The sequence below is a fragment of the Sander lucioperca genome, chromosome 9, assembly GCF_008315115.2.
Source record: "Sander lucioperca isolate FBNREF2018 chromosome 9, SLUC_FBN_1.2, whole genome shotgun sequence".
Taxonomy (NCBI): domain Eukaryota; kingdom Metazoa; phylum Chordata; class Actinopteri; order Perciformes; family Percidae; genus Sander; species Sander lucioperca.
Window position 1 is genome coordinate 14,806,006 of NC_050181.1, and position 18,931 is coordinate 14,824,936.

General features: G+C 39.7%; 1 protein-coding gene, 1 long non-coding RNA gene and 1 other non-coding gene across 4 annotated transcripts; 2 read left to right on the plus strand and 1 right to left on the minus strand.

Moving 5' to 3' along the window:
- Positions 1-909: 909 nt before the first annotated feature.
- mep1a.1 (meprin A, alpha (PABA peptide hydrolase), tandem duplicate 1) lies at positions 910-13,709 on the minus strand. Of its 2 annotated transcripts, XM_031295498.2 has the most exons (14): positions 13,489-13,708; positions 13,380-13,404; positions 13,245-13,289; positions 12,822-12,862; positions 10,069-10,144; positions 9,427-9,544; positions 8,031-8,206; positions 7,623-7,844; positions 6,334-6,480; positions 6,032-6,247; positions 3,428-3,892; positions 1,371-1,544; positions 1,079-1,163; positions 910-993 (listed from the first exon to the last, which is right to left on the minus strand). In XM_031295498.2, the coding sequence occupies exons 1-13, from the start codon at positions 13,543-13,545 to the stop codon at positions 1,114-1,116; spliced, it is 1,812 nt and encodes a 603-aa protein (XP_031151358.1). In that variant the 5' UTR covers positions 13,546-13,708; the 3' UTR covers positions 910-993; positions 1,079-1,113. The 2 variants fall into 2 exon arrangements, with proteins under 2 accessions (XP_031151358.1, XP_031151359.1); XM_031295499.2 differs by lacking the exon at positions 6,032-6,247 and having other exon boundaries at positions 13,489-13,709.
- A 2,552-nt stretch (positions 13,710-16,261) lies between these two features.
- Positions 16,262-18,248, plus strand: LOC116047019. The gene is made up of 3 exons (XR_004104296.2): positions 16,262-16,488; positions 17,782-18,006; positions 18,191-18,248. It is a non-coding gene; the product is annotated as an uncharacterized LOC116047019 (long non-coding RNA).
- On the plus strand, positions 17,132-17,213 carry trnas-gcu. Its single transcript has one exon. It is a non-coding gene; the product is annotated as a tRNA-Ser (tRNA).
- Positions 18,249-18,931: the final 683 nt, after the last annotated feature.

An 18,931-nucleotide genomic window follows, 5' to 3' on the forward strand; every position in this document is an offset into this window, starting at 1 on the left:
CATGTCTAAGAAAAGCTGAGCTCCCCCCCCCGAAACTGGAGTTGAGGTAACTCTCGAGATAGAGCCTTACTTTCTTTTTTGATACAGAGGGGTTATCAGCACTTTCACGTTTCTCCGCCATGTTTTAGTGATGCCGTGGCGGCAGGAAAAACGAGAATGATAGCAGCTAGCAGCTGACCTGATGACAGCAAGGGTCCCAGGTTAAAGGTCCCGGAGGTTTGGCCTACTAAGTAGCCTGCCTACAATTTTAAGCGAGAACAAAAATATATAGTTTTTATACAGACTTTTGTATAAATTATATATTCTAGTGTATTATCATAATTTGTTTAACATGTGCACATATTTCTTTTTTTTACCTCAACCTCAAACCAGATGAAGACTTGCGCCCCCCCTGTGATCTTTGCCGCCCCCTTAGGGGTCCCCGGACCCCAGGTTGGGAAACACTGGTCTAGATCACACTCTATAATTTATAAAGCCCCAACAATTCAAGTAGTTTCACCAGTGTCAAACCACGGCGGTCGTGCTGACTGAGTGACGGGTATCGGAGCAGTGCCGTGGCAGTGAGGTGACAGGTAGGCCCATTTACCGTACCTTTTAGCCTGGCAGCCGAACACTTATCTCTGGAGATATATATATATGCACGGGCATCTGAAAACCATGTAAATACTAGTTTATCAATTTAAAATCTAAAGCATTCGTTCCTCTAATTTCATGGTCTCCAATGGTCACTCACAAGGCAGCCACTTTTAAATCACAAAACTAAAGAAACACACCACCTGTCCTTTAATAGCTTTGATTAATAGTTTTTATTAAGACAAAGGTTCATGAGAGAAAAGTTTTGTGTTCAAAATGATGATGCATTTCAAAAGCTTATTTATATATTTTAACTTTACATTTTAAGCTTTTTTAAATTAGGTTTATGATTCTGATATTGTATCATCCTTTCTTCATGTTCACAGGTTGTTCTTTTCATCCCAGCTGCATATGTTGCACCTGAATATTTCAAATGAAAAAACAAAGTAACTTCACATACAAGAACAATGTAATATGTGAAATAGAAAAGTATCTGATGTCTTACCTCTAGATAATCATGATGTAAAATCCTGTGTGACCTTACTCCTTTGGTTCAATGGGAACTTCTGTGTTAATCAGCGATGTTATATCTGTGGACAAAGAAATAATCACTTGTCATGCCTACGTTCTGGCCCGCAACACAAACAATATAGAACAAGAAAACACCAAGACATTGTAACAACATTGTTGGGTCTCTGTAAATTATAGAGTGTGGTCTAGACCTACTCTATCTGACAAGGTTCCTGAGATAACGCCTGTCATGCTTTGACATTATAAATAAAATTGAATTGACTAACCGTCAAAGTCGATGAAGATGATGAGGTCATCGTTCTTGAGGTAATTGCGCCGCCTGAGGTCAAAGTGCTTGACAAAGTTACTCCAGCCCCATGATTCACCTCTGTAGCAACCACAGGAAGGGTCGTACTTCCCCACCTTGGAGGGATTGTCCCAAAAGAACTTTCCATCGGATGCTAGAGGACACAAAAACACAGAGCTGCCATGTGAGGAGTGAACCCACTTTTTCAATGTTAATGTAGTCATCAAAGAACAACCTGTGCCTTCATATCGTTAAAAGATAGTGTGATGGTTGAATGTTTTTAGGAAGGGGATGTTGGTAGGTCAGTTGGTCAGTCATATCATAACTATCAAAAAGATTAAGACATTAATATTCATCAGAGGCAGTGGTGGAAGAAGTACTCAGATCCTAAAAGTACTAATACCACACGGTAAAAATACTCTGTTACAAGTAAAAGTCCTGTATGAGAAGAACCCTAGGCCAGAGTTGAATACTTCACTTCCACATACATATACAGTGCTGCTCATAAGTATTCATACCCATGATAAAGTTGACTAAAAAAAGGAATAAAAAAATCAACTTTTGGAAATTGATCTTAATGCCTTAATTAAAGAAATGAGGAAAAATCCAACCTTTTAAGGACACCAATTTGTTTTGTGAATGAATAATGTATTGTAAATAAATAAATGTTCTTCCTTAAAATACAGGGGCCATAATTATACATACCCCTATGTTAAATTCTCATAGAGGAAGGCAGATTTTTATTTTTAAAGGCCAGTTATTTCATGGATCCAGGATACTATGCATCCTGATAAAGTTCCCTTGGCCTTTGGAATTAAAATAGCCCCACATCATCACATACCCTTCACCATACCTAGAGATTGGCATGGTTTTATTTCAGTTAGCCTAATAGCTAACTGAGATAAGATCCATATCAATGCAAATCAAACCAGCTATTAGGTTAACCGACATAAAACCATGCCAATCTCTAGGTATGGTGAAGGGTATGTGATGATGTGGGGCTATTTTAATTCCAAAGGCCAAGGGAACTTTATCAGGATGCATAGTATCCTGGATTCATGAAATAACTGGCCTTTAAAAATAAAAATCTGCCTTCCTCTATGGGAATGTAACATAGGGGTATGTATAATTATGGCCCCTGTATTTTAAGGAAGAACATTTATTTATTTACAATACATAATTCATTCACAAAAAAAAATTGGTGACCTTAAAAGGTCGGATTTTTCCTCATTTTTTTAATTAAGGTATTAAGATCAATTTCCAAAAGATGATTTTTTTATTCCTCTTTTTAGTCAACTTGACCATGGGTATGAATCCTTACGAGCAGCACTGTATACTGGTACTAACCACCAGCACATATGTGCATACTTCAGTTGTGCATACATATATACTTCACTTGCACATACATACAGTATATATACTTCACTTGCGCATACATATATTCTTCACTTGCGCATACATATATACTTCACTTGCGCATACATGGATACGAATATCTAAGTGAAGTAGATATGTATGCACAAGTGAAGTATGCATGTATGTGCAAGTGGTTAGTACCACTATACTGTATATGTAGGCCTAAGTGCTAATGAGGTTTATATGTATGTGCAGGGGTTATGTGCAAGTAAAGTATTCAGTTTTGGCCTAGGCGGCTTGTCATAGTCTTGCAATGAAAATGTTACTTTAGTAAAAGTGTGTAAGTATCATCAGGAAAATGTACTTAAAGTATTAAAAGGACTCAATTCAGGCAAATCCTCACATTTTAGAAACTGGATACGATCAAAACAGTTCTGTCAATCAACTAAGTGTTTAATCAGCTAATCATTTCAGCTGGACTTGTAGGCATGTACTGTATACTGTTGGGTAGTTTTATTTACAATAAAACATCATGTTCTTTAAGACTCGTAGTAGAAATAAAGTGCAAGCACCGCAAATTTCTACTTCTAGTACAGTACTTGAGTAAATGTACTTAGTTACATTCCACCATTTATTGTACTGTCTTAATCCCTCTGGTAATAATGGATAAGGGGTACTCACTCATCATCATATTTGTTGTGAGGCTGCGTGCGGTGGACATCCTCAGCTTAATGTCGGGGTCTTGGTCCATCACCACCAAGGTGGCCTGCCTGTTTACCGCTGGCCACTTCATCACCGCATCGTTGTCCCCGCTGGCCAGGTGGAAGTACAGCCCGGTGTAGTGCCCTGTGTAATCAGTGTAACTCGACAATGGCATGATACGGACACCGTAACCGTAGCCTTCAGGACTGTAGAAGCGAGGGCTGTCGATAACTGTGTTGGTGTCAGCCGTTTCCATGATCTTGGAGAAGTTCTGGATCCTCCACACGGCGTTGGGGCAGCGTGTCTCGGAGAGGCTGATGTCGTCGATGTAGATGCCGCCAGCAGATGCAGATGGATCACCGCGCACTGCTTGGAAAGCATAGCGGAATTTTGCCCCTACCTCCATTGGGACATGGGCAATCTTCCAGGTGTGGTCAGAATCCGCTGTGTCACAGGGAAAGGACGAGATGGCAAATGTTATTATGTGTGGCAATATTATTTGTATGTTAAAGGACAATTCCAGTGCAAAATGAACCTAGGGGTTAATAAACCTGATCTCACAGAATTCCGTGAAATGAACACGGCCCCTTAACTCAAAATCTGTGGCAGTTTCACGGAATCGCAAAAGATTCCGTGATGGGCCCACGGAAGAATTCCGTGAAATGAACACGGATTGCCGGACATTCTGTGATGGGCCCCTTAAGTTAAGGAAAAGGTCATGGGTGGGCTTACGTTTCCATGACACGCAGGACAACAACGGGATGGTTGGGTTTAGGAAAAGAAGAACGGGACGGTTACGGTTGGGTTTAGGAAACGGGACACAATCCCCGGTCTCCTGGGTGAAAGTCCTGTGTTTGACCCATGCACCACCCCAACCAACCTCCCTAGGCAGATTTTCGGGCTTTCATACTACTCGCTACCATAGTCGCTCCTAATGCTATGTCATCTTCTCATTGACTTTACATTGGCATTGTTTTCCGTGGTGGGCACACAGCATTTTCACACATTCGGTGCCACCACCACGTAATGCGGTGTTAACAGTTCGTGATCATTTCACGGAATTCTGTGAGACCAGGCTGGGTTAATAACATATGTGTACCGAGTCGACCGTTCTCTGGGACATGTTTTCATGCTAATCGAATGTGTCTCTAGCTTGAAACAAGCTAGCGCAAACAGGTGATTAGCTTCTAACGCTAGCTTAAGGGGCAGAGGGTAAATCGCTATTTTATACGACGAACAACAAACGCCGTGCAACCAGTAACATAGCTCAAACACAGCGTTCATGGTTTGACTGGTCATGACTGTTTTCCAAGATGGCGCCCGCATGTAAACATGAACTCTTTATAATCTATCTTTTTAATAAACTGTCTGTACACGTACAAAGTTCTCAATGCTTCAGTTTACATGTAGGGACCCTCATTATGCTACCATTGAAGTGTGGTGCTATTTTGAGCCTTGTTAGTTGTATAAAATAGCGATTTACCCTCTGCCCCAAAAGCTAGCGTTAGAAGCTAATCACCGGTTTGCGCTAGCTTGTTTCAAGCTAGAGACACATTTGATTAGCATGAAAATAGATCCCAGAGAACGGTCGACTCGGTACACATATGTTATTAACCCCTAGGTTCATTTTGCGCCAGAATTGTCCTTTAAAGTTACAACCACGAAGATCTCCATTCCGTTGTCTTTGGCGGCACCTATGTCGATGAGCGGTAAATGCAGGTGTTCTTTTGGATCTCACTTTCATTTGCATTTGAAGATTGTCTTCAGTCGTCGCTCTTTCAATAGTTTGTTTGGCCGTTTACTCATAACGCTAGCAAAAAAGTAGGCAGTTTCAAACAAAAATAAGTAGAATAGTGATCTGTTGCGTTATTGCAATTTTGGACAGAGCCAAGGCAGTTTTTTCTGCCTGTTTCCAGTTTTTACACTATGCTAAATAGGGCTGATGTCTCCAGGATGGTTGCTCAATATGCTCTTGTACGACCAAATTCTTATCGGCCGGACAATCGCTGGTGTTACCAATTGGCCAATTGTCCACCAAAGATTTTTTTTCCAGCTGAAAATGCCAGGCACTCTTCTGAAAACACCCAGCTGGGAGGGCTGGAGTGCTTTTGAGGCACAGCGTTTTTTCCAGCTAAGAATAGAATTTCAGTTGACCAAGATTTTCTTTGGTTGAATACAGTCCTAATGCTTAGCTAATCATATGCTGGCTGTATCTTCATATTTAGCATATAAACATGACAGTGGTATCAATCTTCTCATCTTAATCTCGGCAAAAAAGCAAATAAGCTTATTTCCCAAAGTGTTGAACTATCTCTTAAAATAATGACACAATGGCAAACTTTACATCAGTTTTCCAAACCTGTCACCTCTGTCTGACTGTGTGTGAATGTTGTTGTTAACTGTCTAACTTGTATGTTTTGTGATGTCTTAAAATAACTTGATTTGAATATTATTTTTAACCAGCTGAGCAGCTATACAAATGTTTAAATGAATATTTGCCTTGATGCAAAGCTGTATTTATTCAGGGCCAGGTAGCTGCTGTGAAACATGTCCCTTTCACAAACATGCCCTCTTAATAAATACCATAAAAGGTGTGTATTTTCTTCATTCTACGGATGGTGCCTGTGCCGTCATCTATCTTGACCCAGATCACCAGCCTGTCCAAGGAACTTCCAGTCATCTTGTAGAAGAACTGCAGACACTGAAGCTTCCTCTTCGGGTAGAGGGTTCGGGATTCCAGCAGTGCGGACTCCTGAGGCTTCCCAGTCATGGTGCTGAAGTGCATAAAGTACCCAGCATCTAGAGAGTGAAGATTCTGTCAGTTCTGTCTGAACTGAGAATAATCAGTATTCAGGATTTTAAACGAGACATTATTCAACTCTGACCTCTGCATTTTCCCAGCAGTGTATGATCCTCTGCACCCACACTGCTCTTGGTATGGACCCAGTCAGCATCATCAGAGGTGGCCTGGATCATCCCGCAGATGCTGGCGTACTCAAAGGCACACTGGTCCAGCAGGGTGAGAGGACCAGCTGGGGAGAGAAGGGGGTGAGGATTTGGAGAGTCATGTTTCAAATATTTTTATTGAAAGCATTTGTGCACAAGTCTTGACATTTATATGCAATATGTAACTGCTTTGCTTTTTACATTTATTTTACAAACAAAGTATAGAGCAAATAAGAAAGGAAAAAAAAGAAAACGAGGAGAAGAAAAAATAAATAATTGGAATTGGAGTCATTTCAAAGTTTTGGCCCATTTTGTGATGAGCTGGCTTTTTGTACACACCATAGACTGTGGTTTGGTGCCTGTTGGTTTGTGAACTGACGTTTTGAAGCCTTGAGTTTGGCAATTTGGACGTCGCCATCTTGTTTTGTTTTTTCACCGGATGTGACGAGAGGGCGGAGCTAGGGACGATGACGCGGCCTAGCCAGTGTTGTTTATGGTTGCAAGGGCGCTGCGCTAAGCTAAACGCTAAAGAGGGAAAGTTGCAGATTGTCAACCCTTCTGAACCGAGTCATCCAGTGGAGATTTACCGGCGGGTAAACGCAGACCTCTGGGTACCATGCTATAATATGCATATACGGCAGTACTTAAGTAACCAGCTAATGCTAGCGGTAGCTAGCTAGATTGGTTGGCAGAACACTAAACAAGGCAACAAAAATGTTCCAATTAAATTTGATGAAGTCAAAACACACAGTGAGAAGGTCAAAGTTTAAGACAAAAACACAGACAACACCCAAAAAAAGTTCACAGCTATTTTAATGAACATAGTGCCATGGTTAGCATTAAGACTCTGTCATGATTGACAGGTCGGTGTGTAGCCACGCCCCTAAAGCATCCCTTGCTTTATCCTCAATTTTAGAATAAATGGGACCATAATTTACTAAATTAACCTCATGCTGTATTGAAGAAGACTTGAAACTAGCGATTGAGAACACAAACTCATTTGCTGAGGTATTAAATCAAGTGAGAAGTAGGGGCATTTTCCCATAGACTTCTGTAGACTGCTGGAAATTAGATAGAATGCAGGATTAAAGCGATTCCGTATTGGCTTCACTTTTCAGGCCCCGGGAGCGTCTTCCATTATTTTTACAGTCTATGGTACACACTGAATTCTACTCCCTAAAAACTCTGATGAGATGAGAGAAACAGATCAACATAGAAACATACGTACAGCAGTTGTACATCCGGTTGAGCCTGAGGACGTCCATCTTGCTGAAGTCGAGGTACTGGCCAATGATATTGTAGAACTCTGGGATTTTGGTGGTGATAGTGGGGATGGATTCGTTCTTATTGAAGGAGAAGGGCCTGTAATGCATGACGGACTCGTAGTCATACGCCGTGTTTTGATCGGTGATGTAGTCATCGTTATATTTGTTGAAGTTGTGTTGCAGTCCTGCGGGAAGTTTGAAGTTGATTTAGTCATTCCTACCTACAGACACACACAATGCCATAATAAGGCTTAGAGACATACTGTAGGTTAATAAAATTCAATTTTATAGCACTACTTTCAATTTTTTTTTTTTACAGAACACGAATGACAAAAGAAGAAAATGACGGAGTATGAAGTTTTTAGACATACCCGGTGTAACCTCATCCAGCCAGATGTCGACATAGTCATCCCTGTCTGTGCGGGACTGCTCATGGTAAAATCCCAGAGCGTGGAGTAGCTCATGTTCAATCACCGCCTTGTGGTCACAACCTGACCCCAGAGACAGAATCTGGCCGTTCTGCTGGTCACCAACACTGGAGAAACACCTATGACAGTAGTAGCAGTCGATTAAAGTTAGCGAGAACTTAAAACCCATGATTAAAGCTGATTTCAGTGGATAAGATAAGATTAGGTAAACTTTATTGATCCCATAATGCAGTTCAAGTAGAGTCAAAAAGCAAAGAAAAAAAGTGAGTGAATGATAACTATAATGAAATAAGATTAAAAAAAAAAAACAAGACAAAAAAGCTATATATACTAGGCTATATACTACTGTATATGCACCTTCCACTTATGAATATATGTCCATGATATATAATTGCACCCACAAGTGTAATGCACACATGGTCTGTAGCCAGGGCTTTAAATTAACTTTTTTAATCACCAGCCAACATGGCTAGTACCTTTTTAAATTTACCAACCAATCAGATTTTCCACTAGCCAAATTTTGTTCTAATTTTCAACAAATTTGAATAACTTAATTACTTATGTTCATCGATACCGCACGCTAAACTAGACATCACGACATGGTGTTCATGGGAAATGTAGGAATGTAGGATTAGTACTACGAGCAGTGTTGCCAGATAAAGATAACGTTTCCAAGCCAAACTGTGTTTGGCGGAAAACAGACCAATCTATAACATTTCTGCACCCTGCCAATTTAAACAGATGCAGAGTTGTTTGCTGCTTTCATCACCAGCCAAATTGGCTAGTAACTTTACGATGTTACCCGCAAAAGTAAATTTTTTGGCGGGTTGGCGGATGTTAATTTAAAGACCTGTCTGTAGCTACTAGAAAATAAAAAAATATATAAACCGTATAACAATGTTTGTTTACTGTGACTTCCGGGGAGAGCACTCCTGCGTCCTGTACATAGAATTTTACGATGAGCTAACAGGGACAAGGAAAAATTGGAAACGTACAACATGAATTCGGTGTGCAGCATTTTGCTGCAGTTTCCAGGTTGAGCAACATGTTTCCTCCAGACGGTGTAAAATGGTGTGCAACGAGCTTAGTGGCAACCGAAAGAAACAAGTTTGCTGATTTTACATATCTCTGCAATTCAAATCAACGGCCAACTGTCTACCCGGACTTGGTTTTTTGTATTAGCGCTGCATCAAAGTGATTCTGTCTATACCAGTATATAAATGTGATTGCACAGGATACTAGCAAGAGATGGTGACAGAGACAAAAATGGTGTGACATTATGTGTACAGAGTCATATAAAGTAATTTGAATTTTTTTTATTTTGCAAACGCAGCCATACCCTCCTCTCTTTTCAAACTTGATGTACGTCTTCTCTCCCTCATAGGGCTTGAAGTCGATACAAGACTTCAGCCGATACATTTCAAAAGCCTGGTGGACGCAGCCCTTGGCATTCAGATCTGAAGGAGTGAAACATACAGTCAGAGGACAGAATATGTTTTCATCCAGATGGTTAGAAGAGTCTTTGACGATTCTGGAATGATCCCCAGAACAGCATTTAAGTGTCTGACTTTTTCAAAGATCGCAATTAGGTGTGGGCAATATATTGTTAGTGTGTGGACATCAATATATAAGGCTAGATATACCCTTACATTTTGGATATGGTAATATCATGATATGACACCAGTAAAGGGATGTAATTTTTTCTGAACTTACCAGACTTACTAGCTGTTTTATTATTTGCCATTATCCACTTAGTTATTATATCCACATTGCTGATGGTTATTTTTAAAAAATCTCATTGTGTTAATATTTTGTGAAAGCACCAATAGTCAACCGTACAATATTGCCGCAATATCTACTCAAGTAAAGTACAAGTACCTCAAAGTTGTATTTAAGTACAGTAGTTACATTCCACCACTGTAAATGACAGTGGGTATTTACAGTCAATACAGAGTGTACTTGATATTAAAAAGAAACTCACCCAAATCATCACCCAGAATGTAAGGAATTGGAAATTTCCATCTGTATCTTTTGTCAATTAAGGCATTCCTTCCTGCCTGTAATAAAAAGAGGTGTAAAAGCACATAATGGAAACTGTGATCATAAACTTAATCAAAGTTAATAAAAAAACACACACACACACACACACACACACACACACACACACACACACACACACACACACACACACAATAAATCCCACTTTGGTATCTCACTGATATATCACTGTAGTTACAGTGTTACAGGGGTGTCAAACATACTCCAGTCCAATCAGGCCCACTGGATGACTTTGCAAAGTGTGAAAATTGCAGAGAAGTGATTAATTCCAATTCCAAATGTGCCACTTTAATCTCAGAGAATATCCGAGTTCTTTTTCCGTAAATTTACAACTTTAATCTTAGAAATTCAGAGTTTTTCCCACGCAACTTCTAAGCAAGTCCCGTTGTACGAAGCAGCTTGATTGATTGGGGTTAGGCATTGACCTTTGAGTAGTTAAGGTTAGGATAGCCAACTGGTCAGGGGATGGGACCTGAACAAATCGGGTTCCGTTACCTTGCGTAAGCATAGACGCCTGGTCAATAGTAGTGTGTGAATGCTATTGAAGGGCGGGTCTTGCCTAGAAGTTGGGTGGGTTCCATAATAACGCCTCTCTCTCTTGCGTTTGCCAACATCAAGCTGACAAGAGACTCTGTGGCAGATAAAGGTTCTGATCATTCTGGAGTGGTTTGCTGGTCAGGGATATGTGGCCCATGAAATAAAATGAGTTTGACACCCCTGAGTTACACAATCAATCAATCAAGCTTTATTTATAGAGCACCTTTCAAACATGACAAAATGCAATTCAAAGTGCTGTACAGTGATTAAAAAACAGCAGTTTAAAATAAGATCAATCAAGTATAAACACTAAAGCTATAGCCATTATGACATTGAAATAAGTATAAACACTTAAACCATAACATTTAAAGACACCAAGGGGAAAGCAAGACTGAATGAATATATTTAGTTGTTTAAAGGTATTAATTTTTTCTGTATTATTTCCAGCTCAAGAGAGGACCAGCAGTCAGACATGTTTGTGCACATGACAACAGATTAAAGCTGCCTATAAAACAATCAAGGAAAGAACAAGAAATTACTAAGCAAAAGCATTTTTTTTTTCCCTCAAAAAAATAAAAATATATTTTGCAGACTAACGTATATCTCCTGCCCTTCTGGTCGCCATTTCAGAATGTCCAGAACAAAAACAAGGCGTGCCAGGGCTTCTTTTATCCCTGCGGCCATTCAAAAGGCTTACTTCATTTACTCGCTCGCTGGAGTGTGTAGCCATGTTAGATAGCTTGGGTTAGCTTGGATTGATTATATATTAATTTATTCCATTCAATTTGTACTGGTCACTGTACAGCACTTATGTCTTTATTTACTGTGCTGTTTCTAAGGCTGTTAGTTTGGTCTTCTAGCTTCTGGTTCAGTGTGACAGGTGTACCTTGATAGAGCTTTGACAATTTCCAAATTTGCTGTACAACTAATTGTCTCAGAAATAATTGCGATTAACTATATAATTGTCTCTTTAAAGGACAAATCCGGCACAAAATGAACCTAGGGGTTAATAACACATGGGTACCGAGTCGACCGTTCTCTGGGATATGTTTTCATGCTAATCGAATGCGACCAGTTTTAGCACAAATCACTGATTAGCTTATAATGCTAGTCGTCGGGGCAGAGGGTAAAAATAAATCAAATGCCGTGTAACCAGTAACATAGCTCAAGCACGGCGTTCGTCGTTCAACTGGTCATGACTGTTTTCCCAAGATGGCGCCCGCCTGTATCGGTGAACAGTACTGTCTTTCTAAACTATCTTTTTAATAAACTGTCTGTACACTTACAAAGTTCTCAATGCTTTGGTTTACATGTAGGGACCCTCATTATGCTACCGTGGAAGTGTGGTGCTATTTTGAGCCTTGTTAGTGGTATAGAAATAGCAATTTCTTTTTACTTTACCCGTGCTCCGATGACTAGCGTTATAAGCTAATTAGCGGTTTGCACTAAAACTGGTCACATTCGATTAGCATGAAAACATATCCCAGAGAACGGTCGACTCGGTACCCATGTGTTATTAACCCCTAGGTTCATTTTGCGCCGGATTTGTCCTTTAAGTCCAATTTAAAAAGATGTATTAATGTATTTCTTTTTTAAACAAATTAAAGTTTTGAATGAATCCCAGGATACATCTTGTGGATATCACTGCTATGTGACCCAGATAATGTAATAACACAAGTACACAGCCTAAAAAGTAAACCATGCCTCTTTATTATCATAAAACATTTTTTCTAACTGTCGTATTTGTTGCTATGAACGGGTATAGGGTCAAGTGCCAAAAAATAACAATTGAAATTATATTAAATATATAGTCCGAAAGATATTCATACAATTACAATTTGGCACATCTAAACAAAATCAACAACTTCCAGTTACACGCCCTAAAACCATAGCTAATATCAGCAATTAATTGCAGTGCAGTGCAGCAATTGCAACCTGACAATTAGAAAATGATTTAACAATTGTTACAGGCCTTGATATCATTTGTGGTGTGGCATTTATTTGTATTTGTTGCTGTTGTCAATAATGTATATGTGTCGTGGACCTTGATGTGATTCGATGCCTGCTGCAGATCAAATTTCCTTCGGCATAATATAGTTAAAGTTGAAAGGTTAATATAGCCATCAAAGTACAACTTACCGGAATTAAAATGTCCCCTTCAAACAGGTTGGCGTCTGATCCTGCAGAACAAATTATATTTAGATCAGCAACAAACAGTGTTACTCAACATTTACAGTAAATCAAAGACGTAACTTTAGGTTCAACATTGGGGGGGGGGGATCGTGTATTAGAAAAAGTGACAAAAACGTCACAAGACGACACATATTGTAAAAAGCGGCAAAAACTTCAAAAGTTGTCAAAAAATAACCTCAGAAAAGGCCACAAAAACTCTGAAAAAAGCGACAAAAATATCGGAAGAAGCGACAAAAACATTGAAAACGCTACAAAAAACCTGAAAAAAGGAAGTTTTTGTTATTGGCAGGGGGTTGTACTCCCCCCCCCCCCCATAACTTACGCCTAAAACAGAGAAACAGTTGAAACTACTGAGATGTTGTAGCTCACCCGGGTTAAGGATTGGGTTCTCATCCTCACCATTCTCATACACCTCTGTAACACAAACACAGACATGGCTCAGTCTCTTTCCACAGCCTTTCAACAACTCTTATTTCTTTCAAGAAAGAGAATGTTTTGACATACCGTGTACCTTAGGAGGAACAGGTATCTGAAGAAAACAAAACCAGTGTAAATCGTCAGTTAAATGCCATATCACATCATGCTTACCAAGTCATGAATAATATATACTTACAGTAAATGAAGTGGCCAGGGCCGCTAAGCCAAACAACAACAGCACTCGCTCCATCATCACGCTGTGTCAGGTAAAAGCTGCTGCTTTGCTTTAAATATGCGCGACGTTAACAAGCTAAGACCTTTAGACCTTGAAACGTTAATGCTGGGTATAAAGAGTAACTGAAGGACTTTGACTCAACTGTGTTACTGATTGGTGAGCTGATTTATCAAGTGTAGGCTACATGTGCAAATGTACGGTAGAGGATTAGGGCCACATGTGAAAAATATATTTGAGTTCTGAGTTTAACATCAGAATTCTGAGAAAAAAATTCTGACTTTAATCTCAGAACTCAATACATTTTTTTCACGTCGCCCTAATCCTCATCCGTACAAATGTTGGGTTTGACAGTTGGGTTTAGGAAAAGAAGAACGGGACAAGAATGGGACAGTTGGGTATAGTAAAATAAGAACGGGACAAGAACAGGACAGTTGGGTTTAGGAAAAGGAGAACAGGACACTTGGGTATAGTAAAAGAACGGGACGAGAACGGGACAGTTGGGTTTAGGAAAAGGAGAACGGGACACTTGGGTATAGTAAAAGAACGGGACGAGAACGGGACAGTTGGGTTTAGGAAAAGGAGAGAGCGACAGTTGGGTTTAGGAAATGTGACACATGGGACACGAACCCTGGTGAAAGTACCGTTGTTGCTCTAAATATTATGTCATCTTCAAGTGTCGTGTAGCTGCTGCTCTGCCCGGAATGTTACATATTCACAACACCAAGTGCGTTTTTCCATTACATGGTACCTGCTCGACTCGCCTCGACTCGACTCGACTCGACTCGACTCGACACACTGTGCGTCCGTTTTCCATTGCAGATTTTAGTACCGCCTCAGCGTGGCTGGTCGTCTTGCCGGCTCGACGCACACACCAGCGCACAAGTATAAACATCAGACCACTTGAGCTTGTTTTATAGTTCTGTGGAGGCTCCACGCAGAGCTTTCGCCATAGCCTGTGTAATATGTGGCCTGATGTATACATTTGTCAGCTGGTGTGTGCATCGAGCCAGCATGTGTGTGTACGTAGGATGCAGCGAAAGCTCTGCCTGGAGCCTCCGCAGAACTGTAAACAAGCGGCGCCGTAGTAAACTGCCGTGACCTAACGCGACACACACAGAACGTCGAAGGTGTGTGTTGTTGCCAGAAGACACATTTTATTTCAGAAGAAGCTGGAGGCAGCAAAAAAACGAACAGCTGGCTAAACTGTTTAAAACTAGCGGGTTTGTTCAGGACACCCCCGTCTGTCGCTTTCACGTCACCTTTTCGGCTCGCCTCAGCTCGCTTGGAACCTCGACTGAGGAGGTACTAAAAAAAGTACCTGTTAGCAGGTACCAGGTACTTTTTTTCGTAATGGAAAACCAAAAAAGGCGAGTAGAGTCGAGGCGAGTCGAGCAGGTACCATGTAATGGAAAAGCGCAATTCTTCACACATTTGCTGGAGCTCCAGTCCAAAATCATTTAGATTATGATGCCATCTCCTGGTATACCGGATTATTACAACGCTCCACAATCAAACTGCAAAAGGCTGAAAATAAGATTGATGTGGGTTCAGAATCAGAGAAGGGTTTATTGCCAAAATAAGATCAACCATGTTCAAGTATAAACACTAAAGCCATAGAAATGATGACTTTAAGATAAGTATAAACACTTAAACCATACAATTTAAAGACACTAAGGAAAAAGCAAGACTGAATAAGTATATTTTTAGTCTAAACGTTGAAAGGTATCAATATTTCCAGCTGAAGAGATGACCAGCAGTCAGACGTGTTTGTGCACATGACAACAGAACAAAGCTGCCCACATTCTTTCTTCACACATTTGCTGGAGCTCCAGTCCAAAATCATTTAGATTATGCTGCCATCTCTTGGTATACCGGATTATTACAACGCTTCACAAGCAAACTGCAAAAGGCTCAAAATAGATTGATGTGGGAAGGGTTTATTGCATCAATAAGTTACAATTATGTGGAATTTATTATAATATGAAATCAACATAAAATACAGAAACAAACATATACATACAAAATAACATGCATAAGAAAAAAGAGGCTGAATTGGTTGAGGTCAGAGTGTGCAAATAATATATAGTATGATATGTGCAGTGTTATATTAAAAGTTCAGCCACGGACACATCTTGAGCCTTTTAATTTCAAAAATCTTAACTGGAAAAAAGGGTCACTTATATAAGTAAGCATTATTGTATTATTACCCCCTGTTAGAATGGGTAAAAACACATTTGTCGACAGTGCAGAAGTAGGCCTAGAGGAATAATCTTCACTAATCTTCAATCATTTTCTCTGAGCACGTTTCTTAAAGTGGCATTAAAACCAAATGGTTACAAAGTAACTTGTAGCATTCTAAATTTCAATTCCAAATGTTTTTAGATGTTTAAAAACAAAAACATTTTTATGACCAACAAAGAAAGAAACATGTTGACATAGCAACACTACCACCTGCCTTTATATGATGATTGTATTGTCTGCACTTGTTGCCTTGTGCTGTTTTATCTTGTGCAGTGATACGTGTTTTACTAGCTAGATGACCACAATGGAAATAAGTGTATGACTTTATTGTGTTATTGTGTTTTTATCCTCTGTTATTTTTAATGTCGGCCTATGTAATTACTGCTGTGCTTTTGTTAAGTCAAGGGAAGGAGTCACTTTTAGTCTTGTGTTTTTAAAATGACCTAATTCAACCACTAGATGGCCACAAATACCCAGGCAGCACTGTCCTGTGTAAATCCCTTTAATTTAAGTACCTAGTCCTGATTTGAAATTAGATATAGGCTGCAAAGAGGTAAAATAGACCCCAAGTATAGTCCAGCTGTTGGTTTTACGGTTGTGGATTCATATTTTGACTGGAAGAAATATTTTACTCTACATGGTTCCAAGTTTTTACAATGCACTGCATATTGTATTGTATTAAGGATAACTGCCAACTCCTACAAAATAGTTTCTACTAGGGTAAGGTTACAGGGCTTTCTATTATAATACTGAAAATACCAGCTCTCCCAATCTCACTATAATGTTAACGTTACTTGGTAAAGGAAATTGTAGTGGTTGTTAAGATTTAACGTCATGGACATAATAGGCTATTCCCTTCGATAGTCTGGATGTCATTTTCAGAGGTTTACATGTACTGTAGCTAGCTAACGCTTGAGACAGATGGGAGCAGTGGTGTATCGACAAGTTGTTAAAGGTGTTGCAGAAAACGTAAGCTAACGTCAAAAAAACGTAATGCTAACGTTACCTATTACGTCGCACTCACAAACAACGTTACTCAAATGTAACCAGGTTCATGTATTGTGCTAGGTTAAGCATGTAAGAGGGGGAATTGCAGATGACGCAGATTTATTGCACAACTTCTGAAATTTTACTCGTAACGTTAGCTTGGCTCAATAGCACATTAGCATGGCTTACTAGCACGTTAGCTAACGTCAGCAAGGAACGTTCATGCCATAGCGAACGTTAGATTCACTAACATAAAGCAGTTTTTTGGAACTTAAATCTCGTTCGCGAAATGTAACAATTTTATAGTCATTATACCAACAGACAACATTCTCGAATGTTGTTTATATTGGATCTGGTGGTATCATGCTGCAACGTGGACGAGGTGGCCGAGTGGTTAAGGCGATGGACTGCTAATCCATTGTGCTCTGCACGCGTGGGTTCGAATCCCATCCTCGTCGACAGTTTTGAATTCCTTTTTCCTTTTTTTTTTTTTTTCCTCATATAGTTTTGTTGTAGCATTACCATACTATAAACAGCCCCAACGATACTTTAGGCAAGCATTATTGTAGCAAATGGACTGCCAAACACATCCTAACGATCTCCTAACGATTCCAAGTCCTAACATATTCGAACGAGGTCCTAACACAGATCCGAACATTGCTAAAACAACCAATCAGTTCCTAAGAAACGATAATTGCTGCCTCGACGCACCGTTGTCTGATTGCGCCAGTGACCTTTGCCATCATACAGCATAAGGTTGTCATGCGAATCTCATCGCTGATTGGATGGCCACCGTTTAGTTAGGTTACAAACTTTCTGACTAAAATAAATTGTGAAATGAATTACTGTTACCAATCAACATATTTGTCATTTGATATGGTAGGCTATAGGCTACTGTTCATTTGACAGACATATATTGCTGAAATATTGAGAAATAAAGTCTTGCTTGTGGTGATCAGTAGTTGATGAAGTATTTCCATCTGTTATAGTTCATTTTTGTTGTTTTCTTGTCCCTAATGTCTGCAGAAATGACAAAGACTGGGAAATCAGATGCCTACCTGGCAGGTGTGATGTCCCTGTATGCCAGGGAAAGTACAAATTTTCAACTGGCAAGAAGCCTGAGGCCAGGAGATGGAGGGCAGTAATGCAGAAGATTGCTGATTGTCCTCTGACCCCGGAAAGGTCAAACTACTGTCCCCAAACAAGACATATTTGGGAAAAGGATCCCCCTGCAAGTGTGGATACCACCAGGTAAGCGATGCCATTGAATCATTAAATATACTGGAAAATGTCATGGAAAATGGTTTCTCCTCAGTTCTATTGTTTGTTTGTTTTCAGTGTTAAATAGTGTGAATAGGTCATTATTTGGGTGCAGAGTATTGTTAGGCTTAGGGGAAATGTACTTTAAATGTAAACCCAGTTTTGTTTTTCCCAGTCAGCAGAGAAGGCATTGACAGCAGCATCCAGTGCAGGTCAGCTGAGTGCTCCACAGGTCAAAGTGTTTGTGTTACCTTTGTTATGTTTATCTATGTTTATGTTAACACACACACATACACCTCTTTATTGGAGTTGTTTGTGTTATATATTAAGAAAAACTCTTTATTGGAGGTGTTTGTGTTCTTAAAACCTACATTGTGTAATTTTTTGAGTTGATTCTTAGCAAAAACCCCTTTGTTCTTTCACAAATATGTGCTCATTCATGTGTAATTACTTCCACCAATTAATCAAAGTATTCTCGTAAGCGTAGAATCTGCCATTCAGAATCATTCAGAATACATAGGAGCGACCTAGTTGCACCTCCATCTTTAAAATACATTAGCCAAAGAGGGACATACCTCCACCTTTCGCCCTTTTACACTCAGTTCAGTTCAGTTCAGTTCAATTTTATTTATATAGCACGTTTAAAAACAACCATAGTTGGCCAAAGTGCAAAAATCACAGAGATAATATACACAAACAATACACAATATACAATACAAAATAACCAACAGTAGAAAAAGGTCAAGATATCAAAGCTCAACTTGAACTCAGTGGCCCCCTGGCTTGTGACGAATGCCAGGGGGAGATTACTCGCCAGGGAAGTGAAAAAAGAGAATTAAAACGACAACGTGACAGGCAAAGCAACAAGACCAAAGATAATATTGGAGTTCCTAGAATAGCTGCGTGTAGACGATGG